This window comes from Manduca sexta, chromosome 27 (genome assembly GCF_014839805.1).
Source record: "Manduca sexta isolate Smith_Timp_Sample1 chromosome 27, JHU_Msex_v1.0, whole genome shotgun sequence".
Classification (NCBI taxonomy): Eukaryota; Metazoa; Arthropoda; class Insecta; order Lepidoptera; family Sphingidae; genus Manduca; species Manduca sexta.
This window is the reverse complement of record NC_051141.1, coordinates 5,281,395-5,295,823: the sequence shown is the minus strand read 5'-3', so window position 1 is coordinate 5,295,823 and position 14,429 is coordinate 5,281,395. Positions and strand designations below refer to the sequence as shown.

The following is a 14,429-nucleotide window of genomic DNA, read 5'->3' as shown; positions in this document are numbered from 1 at the left end:
ACAGGTAGAAAAACGTGGAGGGGAGAGCGGAACGACAGCTGCTATGTACAATGGAATTTCTCGGCCAGTTTAATTATAAATGAAACGTACTCTATTGTGTACATTTAAAGAAATAAGGTAATTAATTACGACTAATGAAAAGAAAAAAAAAAGTACAAAATCTGTTTATTTTAATATATTACATTGTTGTCTACATCAAATATTTTCCTCTACGTCATCCTATCTGTATAATAGGTGAAGTATTGGAACAACTATTTCCGCTGCACTGTTAACAAAACTGTGTACACTGCAGTATAAACCACTTTTTCTGCATCCACACGCAGCTCCACATCCCTTTTTGCAATTACAAAATAACATTTGCAATAAATTATCCGGAGCAGGTAATTGATTCATTGTTATTGGGATGTACATGTTATTGGAATACTTCTACCCCCAATTTTCAATAACTACGTCATTTCCTAGCCATATCTGAATTTGTAGGTACACTCTTTTAAGGTGTTCAAACGCTGCATCAGTTGTTGGAGGCAGGATGACAAAAGAACACTCGTATTTTTAGCTGTTGCTTTTATGAAAGAATTGAACCTTAATGCATTTAAATCATGAGTTTTAGACGGAGCGCCATATTAACTCAAAATACATGCTACACCTGCTTGCAATATATTATTGCAGTCTTCATTGATATTTTTAAATACTTTTACTGAGTCGTGTAAATCAATCCGTTTCTCAAAATTTTTGGCAAACTTAATTTTTCCTTTCTTAAAAAACGCAGACCCGTAAAGAAAGAATGTAAAAAAAGAATATGTTCTTTACAATTTGGTAATGATTTTTCTAAACATTTCGATGAAAATATCTTCTGTTGAACTTTACCTCGGGATGGTTTTAGAAAATATATTTCACGATCTTTATCCCCAATGCCGTTAATATCACTAAGACATCGATATCTTCTGACTTTACACGACTCAGTAAAAGTATTTAAAAATATCAATGAAGACCCCAATAATATATTGCAAGCAGGTGTAGCATGTATTTTGAGTTAATATGGCGCTCCGTCTAAAACTCATGATTTAAATACATTAAGGTTCAATTCTTTCATAAAAGCAACAGCCAAAAATACGAGTGTTCTTTTGTCATCACTGCCTCCAACAACTTATGCAGCGTTTGAGCATACTACAAATTCAGATATGGCTAGGAAATGACGTAGTTATTGAAAATTGGGGGTAGAAGTATTCCAATAACATGTACATCCCAATAACAATGAATCAATTACCTGCTCCGGATAATTTATTGCAAATGTTATTTTGTAATTGCAAAAAGGGATGTGGAGCTGCGTGTGGATGCAGAAAAAGTGGTTTATACTGCAGTGTACACAGTTTTGTTAACAGTGCAGCGGAAATAGTTGTTCCAATACTTCACCTATTATACAGATAGGATGAAGTAGAGGAAAATATTTGATGTAGACAACAATGTAATATATTTAAATAAACAGATTTTGTACTATTTTTTTTTTCTTTTTATTAGTCGTAATTAATTACCTTATTTTTTTAAATGTACACAATAGAGTATGTTTCATTTATAATTAAACTGGCCGAGAAATTCCATTGTACATAGCAGCTGTCGTTCCGCTCTCCCCTCCACGTTTTTCTACCTGTTCGAGATCCCTACTATCCCTAAATGTTACATTTTTAGGCCTTACCTTGCGTTTTTTAGAGGGCACAATTTTATTTTTTTGAAGTGTAGGTGGGGTCAGTGTAAACCTAAAACCAAGTTTGTGGGGTCGCGACCCTTGTCCCAAGGCCGCCATCTTGAAAAATAGGGGTTGAAATGGTTTTACGACGTATCTCTTAAACTATTTATCTGACAAAAAAATATTATACACATTTTTTGTTGAACATGAAAGTCTCTACAACTTTGGTTCAGTAACTTTTTGTCGTAGATCTATAAATAAAAAAGTTATAAGCGAAAATGTTAAGAAATTCAATGTTAAGCAATGTCCATTGCAACGTCATCAGAACGTGTGTTTATAAGGTTCATAATACTTTTTTTTGTACTCTCATTACGTACAACATAAACCCGCGGTTGTCGGCTTGTACCCGAATAACTTGGATCCTGAATGACGTTGCAATGGACATTGCTTAACATTGAATTTCTTAACATTTTCGCTTATAACTTTTTTATTTATAGTTCTACGACAAAAAGTTACTGGACCAAAGTTGTAGAGAATTTAATTTGTAACAAAAAATGTTTATAATTTTTTTTTGTCAGATAAGTAGTTTAAGAGATACATCGTAAAAACCATTTCAACCCCTATTTTCAAGATAGCGGCCGTGGGACAAGGGTGGTGACCCCACAAACTTGGTTTTAGCTTTACACTGGCCCCCCTACACTTTAAAAAAATAAAATTGCGTCCTCTAAAAAACGCAACCCCAAATGTAACTTTTCAATGGATTTGTGATTTGGCGTATGTATGTCTGTTTGTAATCTGTATTGAATGAATTTGAATTTAATTGACGATAAAGAGTATGTGTATTGTGTTGTCCAGTAAATCGGCGAAGGGACCATGTGTATCGGCGAGGTAGTTATAATATTTCTCTGATATTTGCAGTGACATGACTCGTTATTGTGTGATCTGAAGTGCACGGATGGTATTTGGATTGTAAACTATATTACAAAATAATCGTTATGATAAAAGGGTTGTTAATTCTTATGACGAGCAATGTGACATATTACATTCTTGGTAGTTTTTTTTATATTTATTATATCATTTTGAATAAATAGGCAGATTTGGGTGGAAAACATTACAATTAATTAATTGTAATAGATGAGGAATGGCGACCAATACATTCGACAATAAAAATGAGGCGTGTCCAAATTATTTCCTCACGTGCCACCTCTGTTCGATATTCCATCCATCCCCGATAGAGATAATATTAAAACAAGTTGGTGCTACACATGGTTTCTTCCTCGTCTATTTTTAATAGTTTGACGTGTAGGAACTCTTTATTTGTGTAAAGTCTTGTAAGATAAAGCAATAAAGTTGTTTCCTACCAACATGCACGGTTAGCATTAATTTCACCGATCTCGTAGGCCAGCCACGTGGCCCTGACGTGTATTTTAAGCATCCTTTGAAGTGATATTTTGTAAAGATTTTGTGTCCATTTACTAAATTATGATATAACATGTTTATAATATTATTATGGTATACCTAATATAATGTCGTGACAAAATGATTTACATAATTTATACATTTTATAGATATTCAAAAATCAAAACCTTGTTGACGGATAACCTATTTGCTATACGGCGGATAAACAAGTAGTTGGTTTTTCAGATAAGTCATTGGTTTTTCAGACATGTTGGGCGCCGTCCATACATTACGTAACATGAATTTCTCACGTGGCCACATTTGAGGAACCACCATCGGTGTGAGGTTATACATAACCAGAAATAGAATATATTTTGAAGTTATTTTGTTTAAAATTATTATTCTATGTATTAATTTACTGAACACTTTGTCAAGTGCCGTCATGAAAGTTATGACCATCGGCTCTGTCACGTTATGTCACTTCGTTGACTTCCTCCCTTTTTAAAGTGTGACGTAATTTGTGGATGGTGTCTTGGTTTGAATTCAGTTTAATATCTCAATATGTAATCATTATTATTACTCACGACTTGTAGTAGGTATTCAATTACAAACAATTATAATATAAACGTATATCCTGGTTCATAATTAATATTCACAAAGGCAATCAAGGGAATGTAGAAATTATAATAGATATGAGCAAAACATTTGCAGTGAGATCTAATGTTATTATTAAAGACTTTTAGTACATTACAAAATGTATGCTGAGTGTTTCTGTTCAGCGACTTTCTGTCAAACAAAACGCAAAAATGTTACCAATATGGCCATCACTATTCATAATTAAATATTATGTACTGTACTGTAATATATTTTATGCCCTACTTGATAACTGTGTTAAAAATGACCACTAAACAGTAATTTTGGAATTAAATCAATATTTTTCGCGTTGTTGGACTACTAACGCCTTTGTTGCCGTTATGTATGTTTAATTACGAATCGGGATGAAGTACAGAATACATGTCCAGCTGAGGTGGCCTTCAAGTACTTGTGATCTAACGGCGTAGCGTATCGAAGCTCTGGACTATGCGTGAAACATTACAGACGTCTGGGCAGTAGAGGTTTGTAGATCAGTTTTGACTAGAGATAATATATCGATTTACAATTTGAATAATAATAAGTTTCCGCATAATCTTGTTCGACTTACTGGATAGCAGTATTATCTGTTTTTACAATTTCTTATACAATAACAGTCTTACTTATAAACTTGTTTTAGCGTTAAGAGGTGGTTAAGAATTGCTTAAACAGCTGTCAAAAACATCACCGGCTCCTAGTTTAAACCTAATTAACAGGCAAGATGGCGGGTTTTGAGTTACAGCAGATTTTTTATAAGTAAGACTGTATGTGTTGAACCGTTCTGTCAAATGTTTTTTCCATGCGCGGTGTTGTTGTAGTTGAGTTTCTGTTGCAATGTACAATGTTAGACTGGAAAGAAGAGCCAATGGCTATATTCTTCATATCGAACCACAGCTTGTATTTTATCAGCTCGTAATAGTCGTCTCTTCAGCTTTAATTTAAATTCGAGATTAAAATACATATGCACTTAGCAAGTAAAAACACGGTATTTTGGGTAGACAGGTATTGAATACAATGATAATTGATTTAAATATTTTAATAATGTGTAATGTCATTCAAATATTTTTATTACAATGCTATAAATGTTATTGTGGATATCCGATAGCTCATTATGACAAAACCCCCCGGGGTGGCCTTGTATTTTATAATTAGGTTACACATTGACTGCGTGGCACCCACCTGCTGAGTTTGCAAGTAAGCTCATACGCCAGGCTTGTGTCAAGGAAGCCTTATGTCTTATAAAAAAAAATGAAAGCGCAGGAGTGGATTCGAATATTCCGCTCTTTGGCGCGACAGTGAAAGTGTATTAGTATGGTATATGATAGTTTTATTGTGACGCGTATTTTAGATGTTTCTAGGATATTTAAAGACTTGCACAAAATGGACATAAAACTAGTTTTCGGATTTAATCGGGGTTTTTTATAATCTAGTTTTCCTACGTTTCGAATACTTTGCAGACTTAATGGTCTCGGGGTGGACTGAAGGCTGCAATATCTGAAAACTATGTTTATTTCGACGTCTAACATTTGCGTAAATATAAGAAATCACATGAATGTAATCACATAGTGTAATGAATTGAAATTATACGCAATAGTGTGATTCGACCGCAACATATTGGAAGTTTCCATAAAATACCTTGATCAACTTACATAATCTTATGTATTTATTTTATAGTGTATATTTGTGCAAAGTTTCGAGCTATAGATTCGACGTGCAGTTTTATACCTCTCTCACCATTAAATCATAATTTCCAATAATTATTTTTAGAGCGTGCTTCCGTTACAACCGAAATACACCAGATTTTAATGTAATATGAATTGCTAGTAGTTTTGACCAGGCGTTATGATGCTGGCGCCACACTTAATATTTAATTTGACTGCGGACACACTTGTGTTTATGAGTGCACAATGTCAGTTGCGCTTTACTACTTAAGTGATGAGGCATGAGGAGGGTTGCTCCGGTGCAGTTGGCACCGAAGTCAACGCGTCCGTGTCTTGTATGTAAATAAATGTCGTAGTGCCCGTTATATCAGTAAACAAATATTGCCAAAACTATCGTATAAAATAGCGTTACTACTACCCTAGAATAAATCGAATGAATTCACCAAGTGCCTGAGGCCGTTGTCAATGCTGTTTTAAAATATCGAATAATCTGGTAATAATTATTATTATGAATACGATTCATTTTGTTCAGTGTGGCCCTAGCATCTGCCGGGACACGATAACTTTATAATACTTAATATATTCTGCGTGAAATTAGTTGATCTAAAAGGTTTTACTCTGTATGAGTTGCTTGTTGGTTATACAATAATAATATGACGAATATAACGATTAATGATTAACAATAAAATTGTACAAAACAAGTTTGAGTTTTTCAATTTCAACATCCCACATCATAAGTATATTTTATATTGGATGAATTTCTTACGCTCCACTTCAAATTCAGTGAAACGACTGTTATATCTTCTGCTACCCAATAGGCGTCCTGATATTTAGAATACTCTCATTTCCATTACAGTAACAATATTATAACGTATCGAGGCGACTCATTTACAACCGACCATCTGAATGGCGCATGCGTTTGTCTGCTCTGATCTATTAGTCTAAGAGCCAGCGAACCCCAGACCTTCGTTATTTTATAAAAGCTCAAATATATAGGCTGTCCTTTAAAACGAGGATGTGGAATACTACATAATTAATGAAATATTCTTAAAATTTACTTTTACTTATTAAAGATAAATTATAATTACTTTATATTTCATTATTTTTACAAGAATTATCCTTTCAAAGTAGTTTAGTTTGAGGGTTGAATAAATTCTTTTGGTATTCATAACAATAAATAAAATATTTTAGAAATTACTTGTACGTACTTATTTGATAGAAATGTTTGTCTGGGTTTATATTTTTCAACTAGATTAGACGATATTTGATCCTATTTTAATAAAAACACAATATTTTCTAAGGGGTTTAATACATAATAATTTACAAATTAATACAATATTAGTAATACACCATGAACAAGCACTCCCTAAATTTAAACATTTGTATTAGCGTCGTGACTACAGTTTTACATTTTTTGATGTAAATTATTGGTTCAGACTATGTAAAAGTAGATTTGAAAAATAAATGAGTAGCGAAGTACATCTAGTACGTCGCGCTTAGTTTAATGATGACTCCATCAAAAACGCAAGCAAAATTTACAAGAGGAGAAAAATGTATCTTCGTGCATTTGATAATTACTTTTATAATTCTTTTAGTGATGATAATTATCTATGTTATTCACTTAGGCCTTGTAAAACATCAAGGGAATGAAATATTTCGTATCACCCGAAGATCATTCGCAAATGACAAAAGTAAGTTTCCAATAATGATTATTGTTGTAATATAAAATAATTAATAACGTCATGTAAGTATAGATTTTGCTATCGTTAAAGTGTATCTGAAATAAAATTTATTAATGACTGTTTTGAATTATGGGTGATCTCTTATTATTATTAGAATATGGTCAGACTAAGTTAACAATCGTTTTTGACTTTCAATCGTCAGATAATTTCATCGGACCATTACTTACATCTTATTTTGAACATATTAAATACTACCTATCACAATGTCAGCTACGTATTCTACCGAAAGAAATTAACTGCCGCTTGGAAAATAATATAAAAAATATATTTTTTATAAGGCAGCTCATGTTAACACTCTTATTTCTAATAATATTTTTATATGCCTTGACTTTATAATGTGCCTACTCACTGTAATGAGAATAAATGCTTTGAACATTCTTGTTTCTATTTCTGCGAGGATTCGCTACTCCCCTCAGTTTTTGTGGTATATACTACAGAATGTGTTTATGAAATACGATTACAAATATTTTGTAATATCTGCAGATTCAATCACATCTGGCAAGTCGATCAGTTATTATTTTGTCGGTGCCGTATACCTTCATGTTACACCTAAGAAGCTAGTGTGTAACGCATTGCTTCTTAGTCGGCATTGGTCGTTAGCACCGGCGCATTGCGTTTCTATATATTCTGAACCAGACATGATTAATTTAATGACTTCATGGAGAATAAAGTACAAGTTTCAAGAGTCCGAGATTAAGGGTGAGTCATCCTAAAATCGATAGTTTTTTTCGTGTGTTAAGCCTGGCAAGGGCTGTTTTATACAAACACATCGGACTTTAGGGTGAGCGCTCAGGGTCTGTGGCTGTAGACGCTCGCCTTGAAAATTTAAAATTGATGTTATTGTAGTCTGAAGCATCGGACGCCTATTTTGTAGGTACAATAAAAATGTTATACTAATTTGAGTTTTGTGGCGAAAATGAATTGCAAGAAATCATAAAAATATAATATAGTTATTACAATTCTAGAGGAACTCGTCAAAATACAGAAATAGTTACTCTCCCAAACTTTATATCTTATTAGACTCAATCTACAACTGCGCATTTAAATATTATCTTTAGTATTTTAAGTCGGTAGTTATATACAACGTAGTTCCTCAATTTATTTTTAGTTCCATATTTTTTCCTCTGTTGCTGGGACCTCATTAAAGTTTATAATAATTCATTTCATTTCATTATCGCAATAAAAATGCTTAAAATCACCCTACATCAAGGTAGTAAGTACTCATACTTACCCAATTCGGAACATACAACAAACATACCTACGCCCAGTAGCGTCGTGTGAGCTTTTTCTGCCCGGGGCGGCCCAAAATTTGCCGACCCAGGTCACCGAAGAAAAAAAGGGCATTCCGACATGAGGCACGCGCACTCCGCTTAACCACTGGTAGGTCTAGGTATGCACATTGTACAATACATGTTGCTAGGTACAGGCATTACTATGTTTTTTTTTGTAAATTCTTTGTGTATGACTGCTGCAAAGCCATGTTTATGTTTATGAAATTTTCGAAATGTTTTACAAAAAATATTGTTTTATATTCACGCAGAGACCGAAATTAAAAGGAACATTGTGCACTCCCAGTTTAGTAGAGATGATTTTAGAAATAATATCGGATTATTTGAACACGTACGACAAATACTTTCCAGTGAATACATTGAGTGTAAGTAATTATATTATTTTTTACTCCACACTTAAATAATATTGTGCAACGTTGCACATGTCTAATAGCACATAATATGTAATGACGCTTTAATACTTATTGTTATGGTGAAAAGACCTCCAACCAACACTTATATACAAATTTTTTACAAATAAAAACCTACTAGGTTTATAAAGCTCTATCTCGACCGAAACTGCGCGCTAACTGTAGGTATTAATAGAAGCTATCAATTTGAAATTTACAACAGGTACATGTATAAAAAAATAAACGTAGGTAATATTTTTGCAATATGTTATCTTTACTTTGATTGTTTACAATTTTTTGTACGTATTTCGTTAATTTCATAATTAAAGTGCCACGAAAATTGTTTAGTCCGTGTACCTATCTCTCATCTCCGTTTCAATTTGCAACTAACACTATTAGATAAACAACTCACTAAATCTATACTATTACATAAAGCTGAAGAGTTTGTTTGAACGCGCTAATCTCAGGAACTACCGGTTCGAATTAAAAAAATATTTTAGTGTCGCATAGCCCATTTATCCAGGATAGCTATAGGCTATATATCATCACGCTATGGCCTATAGGAGCGGAGCAGTAGTGTAAAATGTTGCAAAATTGGGGAATAATTATTACTTTGGAGAGATTTCGTTACGTGCGCCTGAGTACACGGTTAAAGTTACGAAAGAAATAAGAATGACGGAATTGTTTCTACAAAAAACCTAATAAATATATATTATAAAATAAAGTACCCCGCTGCATACAGCAGACAGGCCTGACGCGTTAACCTCAAAATCTACCTATCTATCTAATCTAGATGAAATTTGGTATGGAGATAATTTGAGACCCTGGGAAGAACATTGACTTTCTATCCCGGGAAATATATATAGCGTGAATATTATAACAGAAAACATTAGCCCGGAAAACTTTAACACGCGGGTTATGCCGCGGTCAAAAGCTAGTAAGTAATATCCTGGTAATTAATTTTTTATGCCCATAGACCGCGCGTCACGAAGTATGGAACGAAAGTGCTCAATGCTTTTTGATCTAGAAGGAGCTTTATAGCATAATATTTTCTTACAATGTTTTCTAACACTTTAACGCACGATAACAAGCATCTCTGAAAATCACCTGCCCGCCTCGAGCGGGACTGGAGTCTGATTTGAATTTTGGTCTTTACTCTCAGTAGTCCATTCTATTCACCGCCAGGCTATTGGCGCATTTCATAAATTATAATGTTATTTGATATTTATTTCAGTAAAACAATCATTGAAGACGAATGAATTCCTATTGAGATTGCGTTGGAACAATAGAAACATTGTTAATTGGGATAACAACGTTGTTTTGAGAGGTGAGAATCCAAAGCCATTAATCAGTATAGTTTAGTTATAGACCGGACATCACAACCAAATTTGTACCAAAAGCTGTTACCATTTGGTGATAAGTCACATGTCACAGCGTCCTTAGATATTAATACAAAAATAATATATTTACAGGAAATATGCACATAATAAACGTGCTAATCACGTTATGGGAAAGTTATGAAGCATTTACATTGGCTTTTTGCTATTTAACGGTAGATTGAGTAAACGTGGCATGAGCGCAAATATTTTTTATGACAATATTCGCTCTATGTAATGTTAAGGCTTCTTGTAAGAAACTAATTAACCAAAGAGACCCATAGAAAAAAAAATGCTTTCAATGGTATATTTCGTAGGACTAGGTGTATGTGATAATTCTTGTTTTACTTTTTATATAAGTATCTAGATAAGTTTAACCAGCGGGCATGATTATACTGAATAGGGGAGTGATAAAGGGGAAAGTTTCGTACTATGTTCCTCAGTGGGGGATTAAATAAATAAATAAATATAGCAAATTTTTTCCCATTGTCTATTGAGCAAAATACAAGTATTACTCAGTAAAATATTATATTATTGAATTCTTTAAAACCATGTCATAAAATTAAAGAAAACAGCACTACCTAAATTTCATTATTAATAAATTATACATAACATAGCATTTATTACGATAGTTGATTTTCCCTACACCGTATATTTACGTAAGAATAATAATTATTTACTTATTATATTTTTAGACAAATTTCTAGAAAAAAATATAAATACAATAAGCCCGGTGTCAAGGCAAAAGTGTAATGAGTACATATCGCCAGTGATAAAAGAATTAAGGAATTATGAATTTTGTGTTTTTCTTACTTCAAGAAAGGAAATAGTTATAAGTTAGTAGTGAATGATATTATTAGTGATAATAATGTTCCGTATAATGTTAGCAATACATGTTGGTCTAGCTTAGGCCAATGCTGTTATAAGCAATAATTTTTATTGCCTTCAAGATCATACAAGGTGACAGTAGATAGACTTTGGTGAAACAAATAGTGCACTACGTAGTTAATTACGGTTGTTAACGGCTACTTTTTCTGTAGTAGGTGTGTACCTACCTTATTATGATATAAGTAATTTATTTAATAATGTAAGTAACACGGCTATCTAGTAGGTAGGTACATACACTATCCAAATCACTTTAAGTTGTAGTGTAGTAAGTATAGTAAGTATAGTAAGTGTAGTTGTTGAGTAAGTAATTATTATGTTACCTATTTGTAACATTCGTGATTCATAGGTATTAGAATTTGGCATATTGTATAACTAGCTTTCATGAATATGGAATATCATATGGCTAGCAGGTTCCACCCGCATAAAAAAGTTTTTCCGTAACAAAATCCCTATATATACATTCCCGGTATAGAAGCCTAGCCTTTGTCCTTCCTAGAACATCAAACTATCTCCACGCCAAATTTCATCGAAATCCGTTTTTAAGAGGAACAATTCCGTCATATACGAATTTTAACCGTTTACGCAGTGCACGTAACGGAAGCTCTCCAAATGAATAAATTTTCCCCGTTTTTGGCACAGGTTTTTATTGATGCCTCGCTCCTTTTGGTTATAGCGTGTTGATATATAGCCTTTCTCGATAAATAGGCTTTCCAACACTAAAAGAAGTTTTAAATTCGAACCAGTAGTTCCTGATATTAACGCATTCAAACAAAGTAACAAACAAACCTTCAGCTTTATATTATAGTATAGTATAGTTAGTGATAAAACAAAGTTCCCTTTTCTATCTGTCTGTATGTTATCGATTTTTTTAAAATCTACTAAACAGTTTTTAATGAAATTTGGTATGGAGATAGTATAAGACCTAGGGAAGGATATATATTATGTACTTTCTATCCCGTGAAAATATATAGCGAGAAATTTTTCCCGGAAAACTCCTTCACGCACAAGCTAGTATTGTATAATAGTGTAAGTAGCTGATTGTTGTTAAATAAATAATATCGACCTTCTTCTCATTTTAGGGAGAAATCATACCCCCTCCCTAAATAATAGCAATCATACAGACATTTTCCCAGCTATTTTAGGTCTCGTGTAACATAAGACATGAATTTATTACCATTTACGGACATTCGGACTGATACTGAACAGAACTAATTAATATCATTTTACTCGACTCGCGCATCGGATCTGAAACTTCAGCAGCCAGCACGACAGTCAATGTAGGCATAGCTGAAAATTAATATTAATTTCATTGTCATTATGTTGTTTTCGTTAATTCTAATTTGTCTTTTCTAGTATGCTCTAGATACATTAGGTAAGTATATTAAGTTATTATATTACAGGTAATGTTTCCTAATCACTTTTTGCATCTTTTAGATCACGGCGCAACCGTCTTCGTCGACTCTGATATAGTTGGTTTTTTTTCTTGGGGGGATAAAAAAGGGAAAGGAGTGCCTTTTGTTATTATAAATATTTTTTATTACAGTAAGTGGTTAAGAAATATCATTGATGTAAATAATGTGTCTTCTATTGAATACTGATAATAAATTTATTGTAGTATGTTCCATTGAATTTGATTATGACTGGAATACTTTAGTTATAGGATTTTAACTTAAGGCTTTCATTTAATTAAATAATATGGCGGCACACTAAACAGTTAAATTACACGTCTGCGTACTAACATATTTTTATTACATAGATACGTTGTCCGAGCTCAATACTGGCAAGACGAAAGCAAGGTAATTGCCCGTCATCATCAGTGTTGCCAGAAGGTTACATTTCTTACATTTTTCGTTACTTTTGACCCCCTCGCGTAACATGTAAGTAATTTTTACATTTAACGCAATTTTCGTAACTTTTAAGAACAACGAGATTTGTAATACTAATTTTTTATTGTAAACAGTTTACGAACGCATTTCAATTCAAAGCATCCAAATTAAACGCATCTAAAACTGGTGGGTCCAAAAAGTATTTCACTCCATATCACACTCAGAGATTGCTCGCCATAACAAAATGAAACATATCTTGGATATATATTAAAACTTGATTTTGCTTAATTTTGCGCGCGCACGTTTCCTACTTCGCAGGTTCCCGCGGTTCGCGGTTTCGTAGCTACAGAAATGCTTGCCCAAATACACGTAAATTAAAAGAAAAACAATAATGTAACTTTTGCAGCAAAAATGTAACATTTCAAGAAACGAAATGTAACTTACGACTCAAGGGCCCTGGCAACACTGGTCATCATTCACTTAGTCAACCTCCAACCTCTGTCGCGGCTAGTCGACTTACTAACTTTTTGTATTTTTATAAATAAAATGCCTTCGTGTGTTTTTAGACGATGTACAAATTATACTCCAACTGTGAATGAAAAAAACGTTTCATTTCATACGTTAGTAATAAGTATACACTATTTAACTTATTTTTTAACTAATAAATGCATTTTATTCGATAGTCATGGCGACGGGGCGGTCGACGCTCGGGCCTATCCGGGCACACTCGAGCCCACACAGGCCGTATCAATGCAAGCCGCTAGGGCTGTGACTGCAGTAAATACTTCGCTATTTTTATGTGCAATTGTGTTAGTGCATTACGCGTCTATTTGTAAAACGTCATTGTCTGCGTAGCTGAAATCAGTAATTATTAGAAGCGTGATATTTCGAAAACGAGTGTGATTCATTTACGGACAATGGGAATCCGAACCTATTCTATAAAATGACCATCACCTAGTGCCTATCTTATTGCAAAAGGAAACACAGAGGTTAAGGTTTTATAATCGCTAGATACCCGCGTCCCTTATTTAATTGTAGATTCAGCCGAACTAACCTTGGTAGCCACTCGCCTGTCCCTCGCTTATCCAGATTATATAACCGAATTGTAGAAAAATCTGATTGTATTGACATATTTAACGACTCGCTTCCTATCTTCAAAAAGAAAATATTGAACTCGCTTGTTGAAACCTAAATTTAGTTTTATATTCAGTCTTATATTTAGAATATACTGCACTTATGGTGCAGCCAATTGTTTATTGTTATGTATTTAATATGTTCATGCTGTGACAGCCTGTAATTGAAACAGCACTGCAGCAATTACTTACCGAATTTTTAAAAAAAACTATGTAAGGTGTATGTTTTGTTGGCTGTTCAAATAAATAAATAAATAAAAACTGTTTTATAAGCGTTGTTTTAAAAGCCAGCTGCCTAGTGCAGGTACACACTACAACCACCCCCTCTAAGAGTTCCCTGCTACTCTCTTTCGAGTACAATATTAGTTAATATTTGATTTGAAATTTACGGTGCGTTGGGGTAACTTTAGATG

The 14,429-nt window shown here is 33.4% G+C and overlaps 1 protein-coding gene across 2 annotated transcripts; it reads left to right on the top strand.

Annotated features, from left to right (window-relative positions):
* The first annotated feature begins 2,354 nt into the window (after positions 1-2,354).
* LOC115452059 lies at positions 2,355-13,777 on the top strand. Of its 2 annotated transcripts, none has more exons than XM_037444033.1 (6): positions 2,355-7,064; positions 7,599-7,814; positions 8,656-8,769; positions 10,028-10,120; positions 10,865-11,005; positions 13,567-13,777. In XM_037444033.1, exons 1-6 carry the CDS (start codon positions 6,878-6,880, stop codon positions 13,653-13,655), a joined length of 840 nt encoding a protein of 279 aa, XP_037299930.1. In that variant the 5' UTR covers positions 2,355-6,877; the 3' UTR covers positions 13,656-13,777. The 2 variants fall into 2 exon arrangements, with proteins under 2 accessions (XP_037299930.1, XP_037299931.1); XM_037444034.1 differs by lacking the exon at positions 13,567-13,777 and adding an exon at positions 12,137-12,425.
* Positions 13,778-14,429: the final 652 nt, after the last annotated feature.

Excerpts from the sequence above, each read along its gene's own strand:
- LOC115452059 (XM_037444033.1), top strand. The coding sequence starts at position 6,878 with ATGATGACTCCATCAAAAACGCAAGCAAAATTTACAAGAGGAGAAAAA. Across the intron at positions 10,121-10,864 it reads TAACAACGTTGTTTTGAGAG|ACAAATTTCTAGAAAAAAAT; the intron begins GTGAGAATCCAA and ends TTATATTTTTAG. Across the intron at positions 11,006-13,566 it reads AAGAAAGGAAATAGTTATAA|TCATGGCGACGGGGCGGTCG; the intron begins GTTAGTAGTGAA and ends TTTATTCGATAG.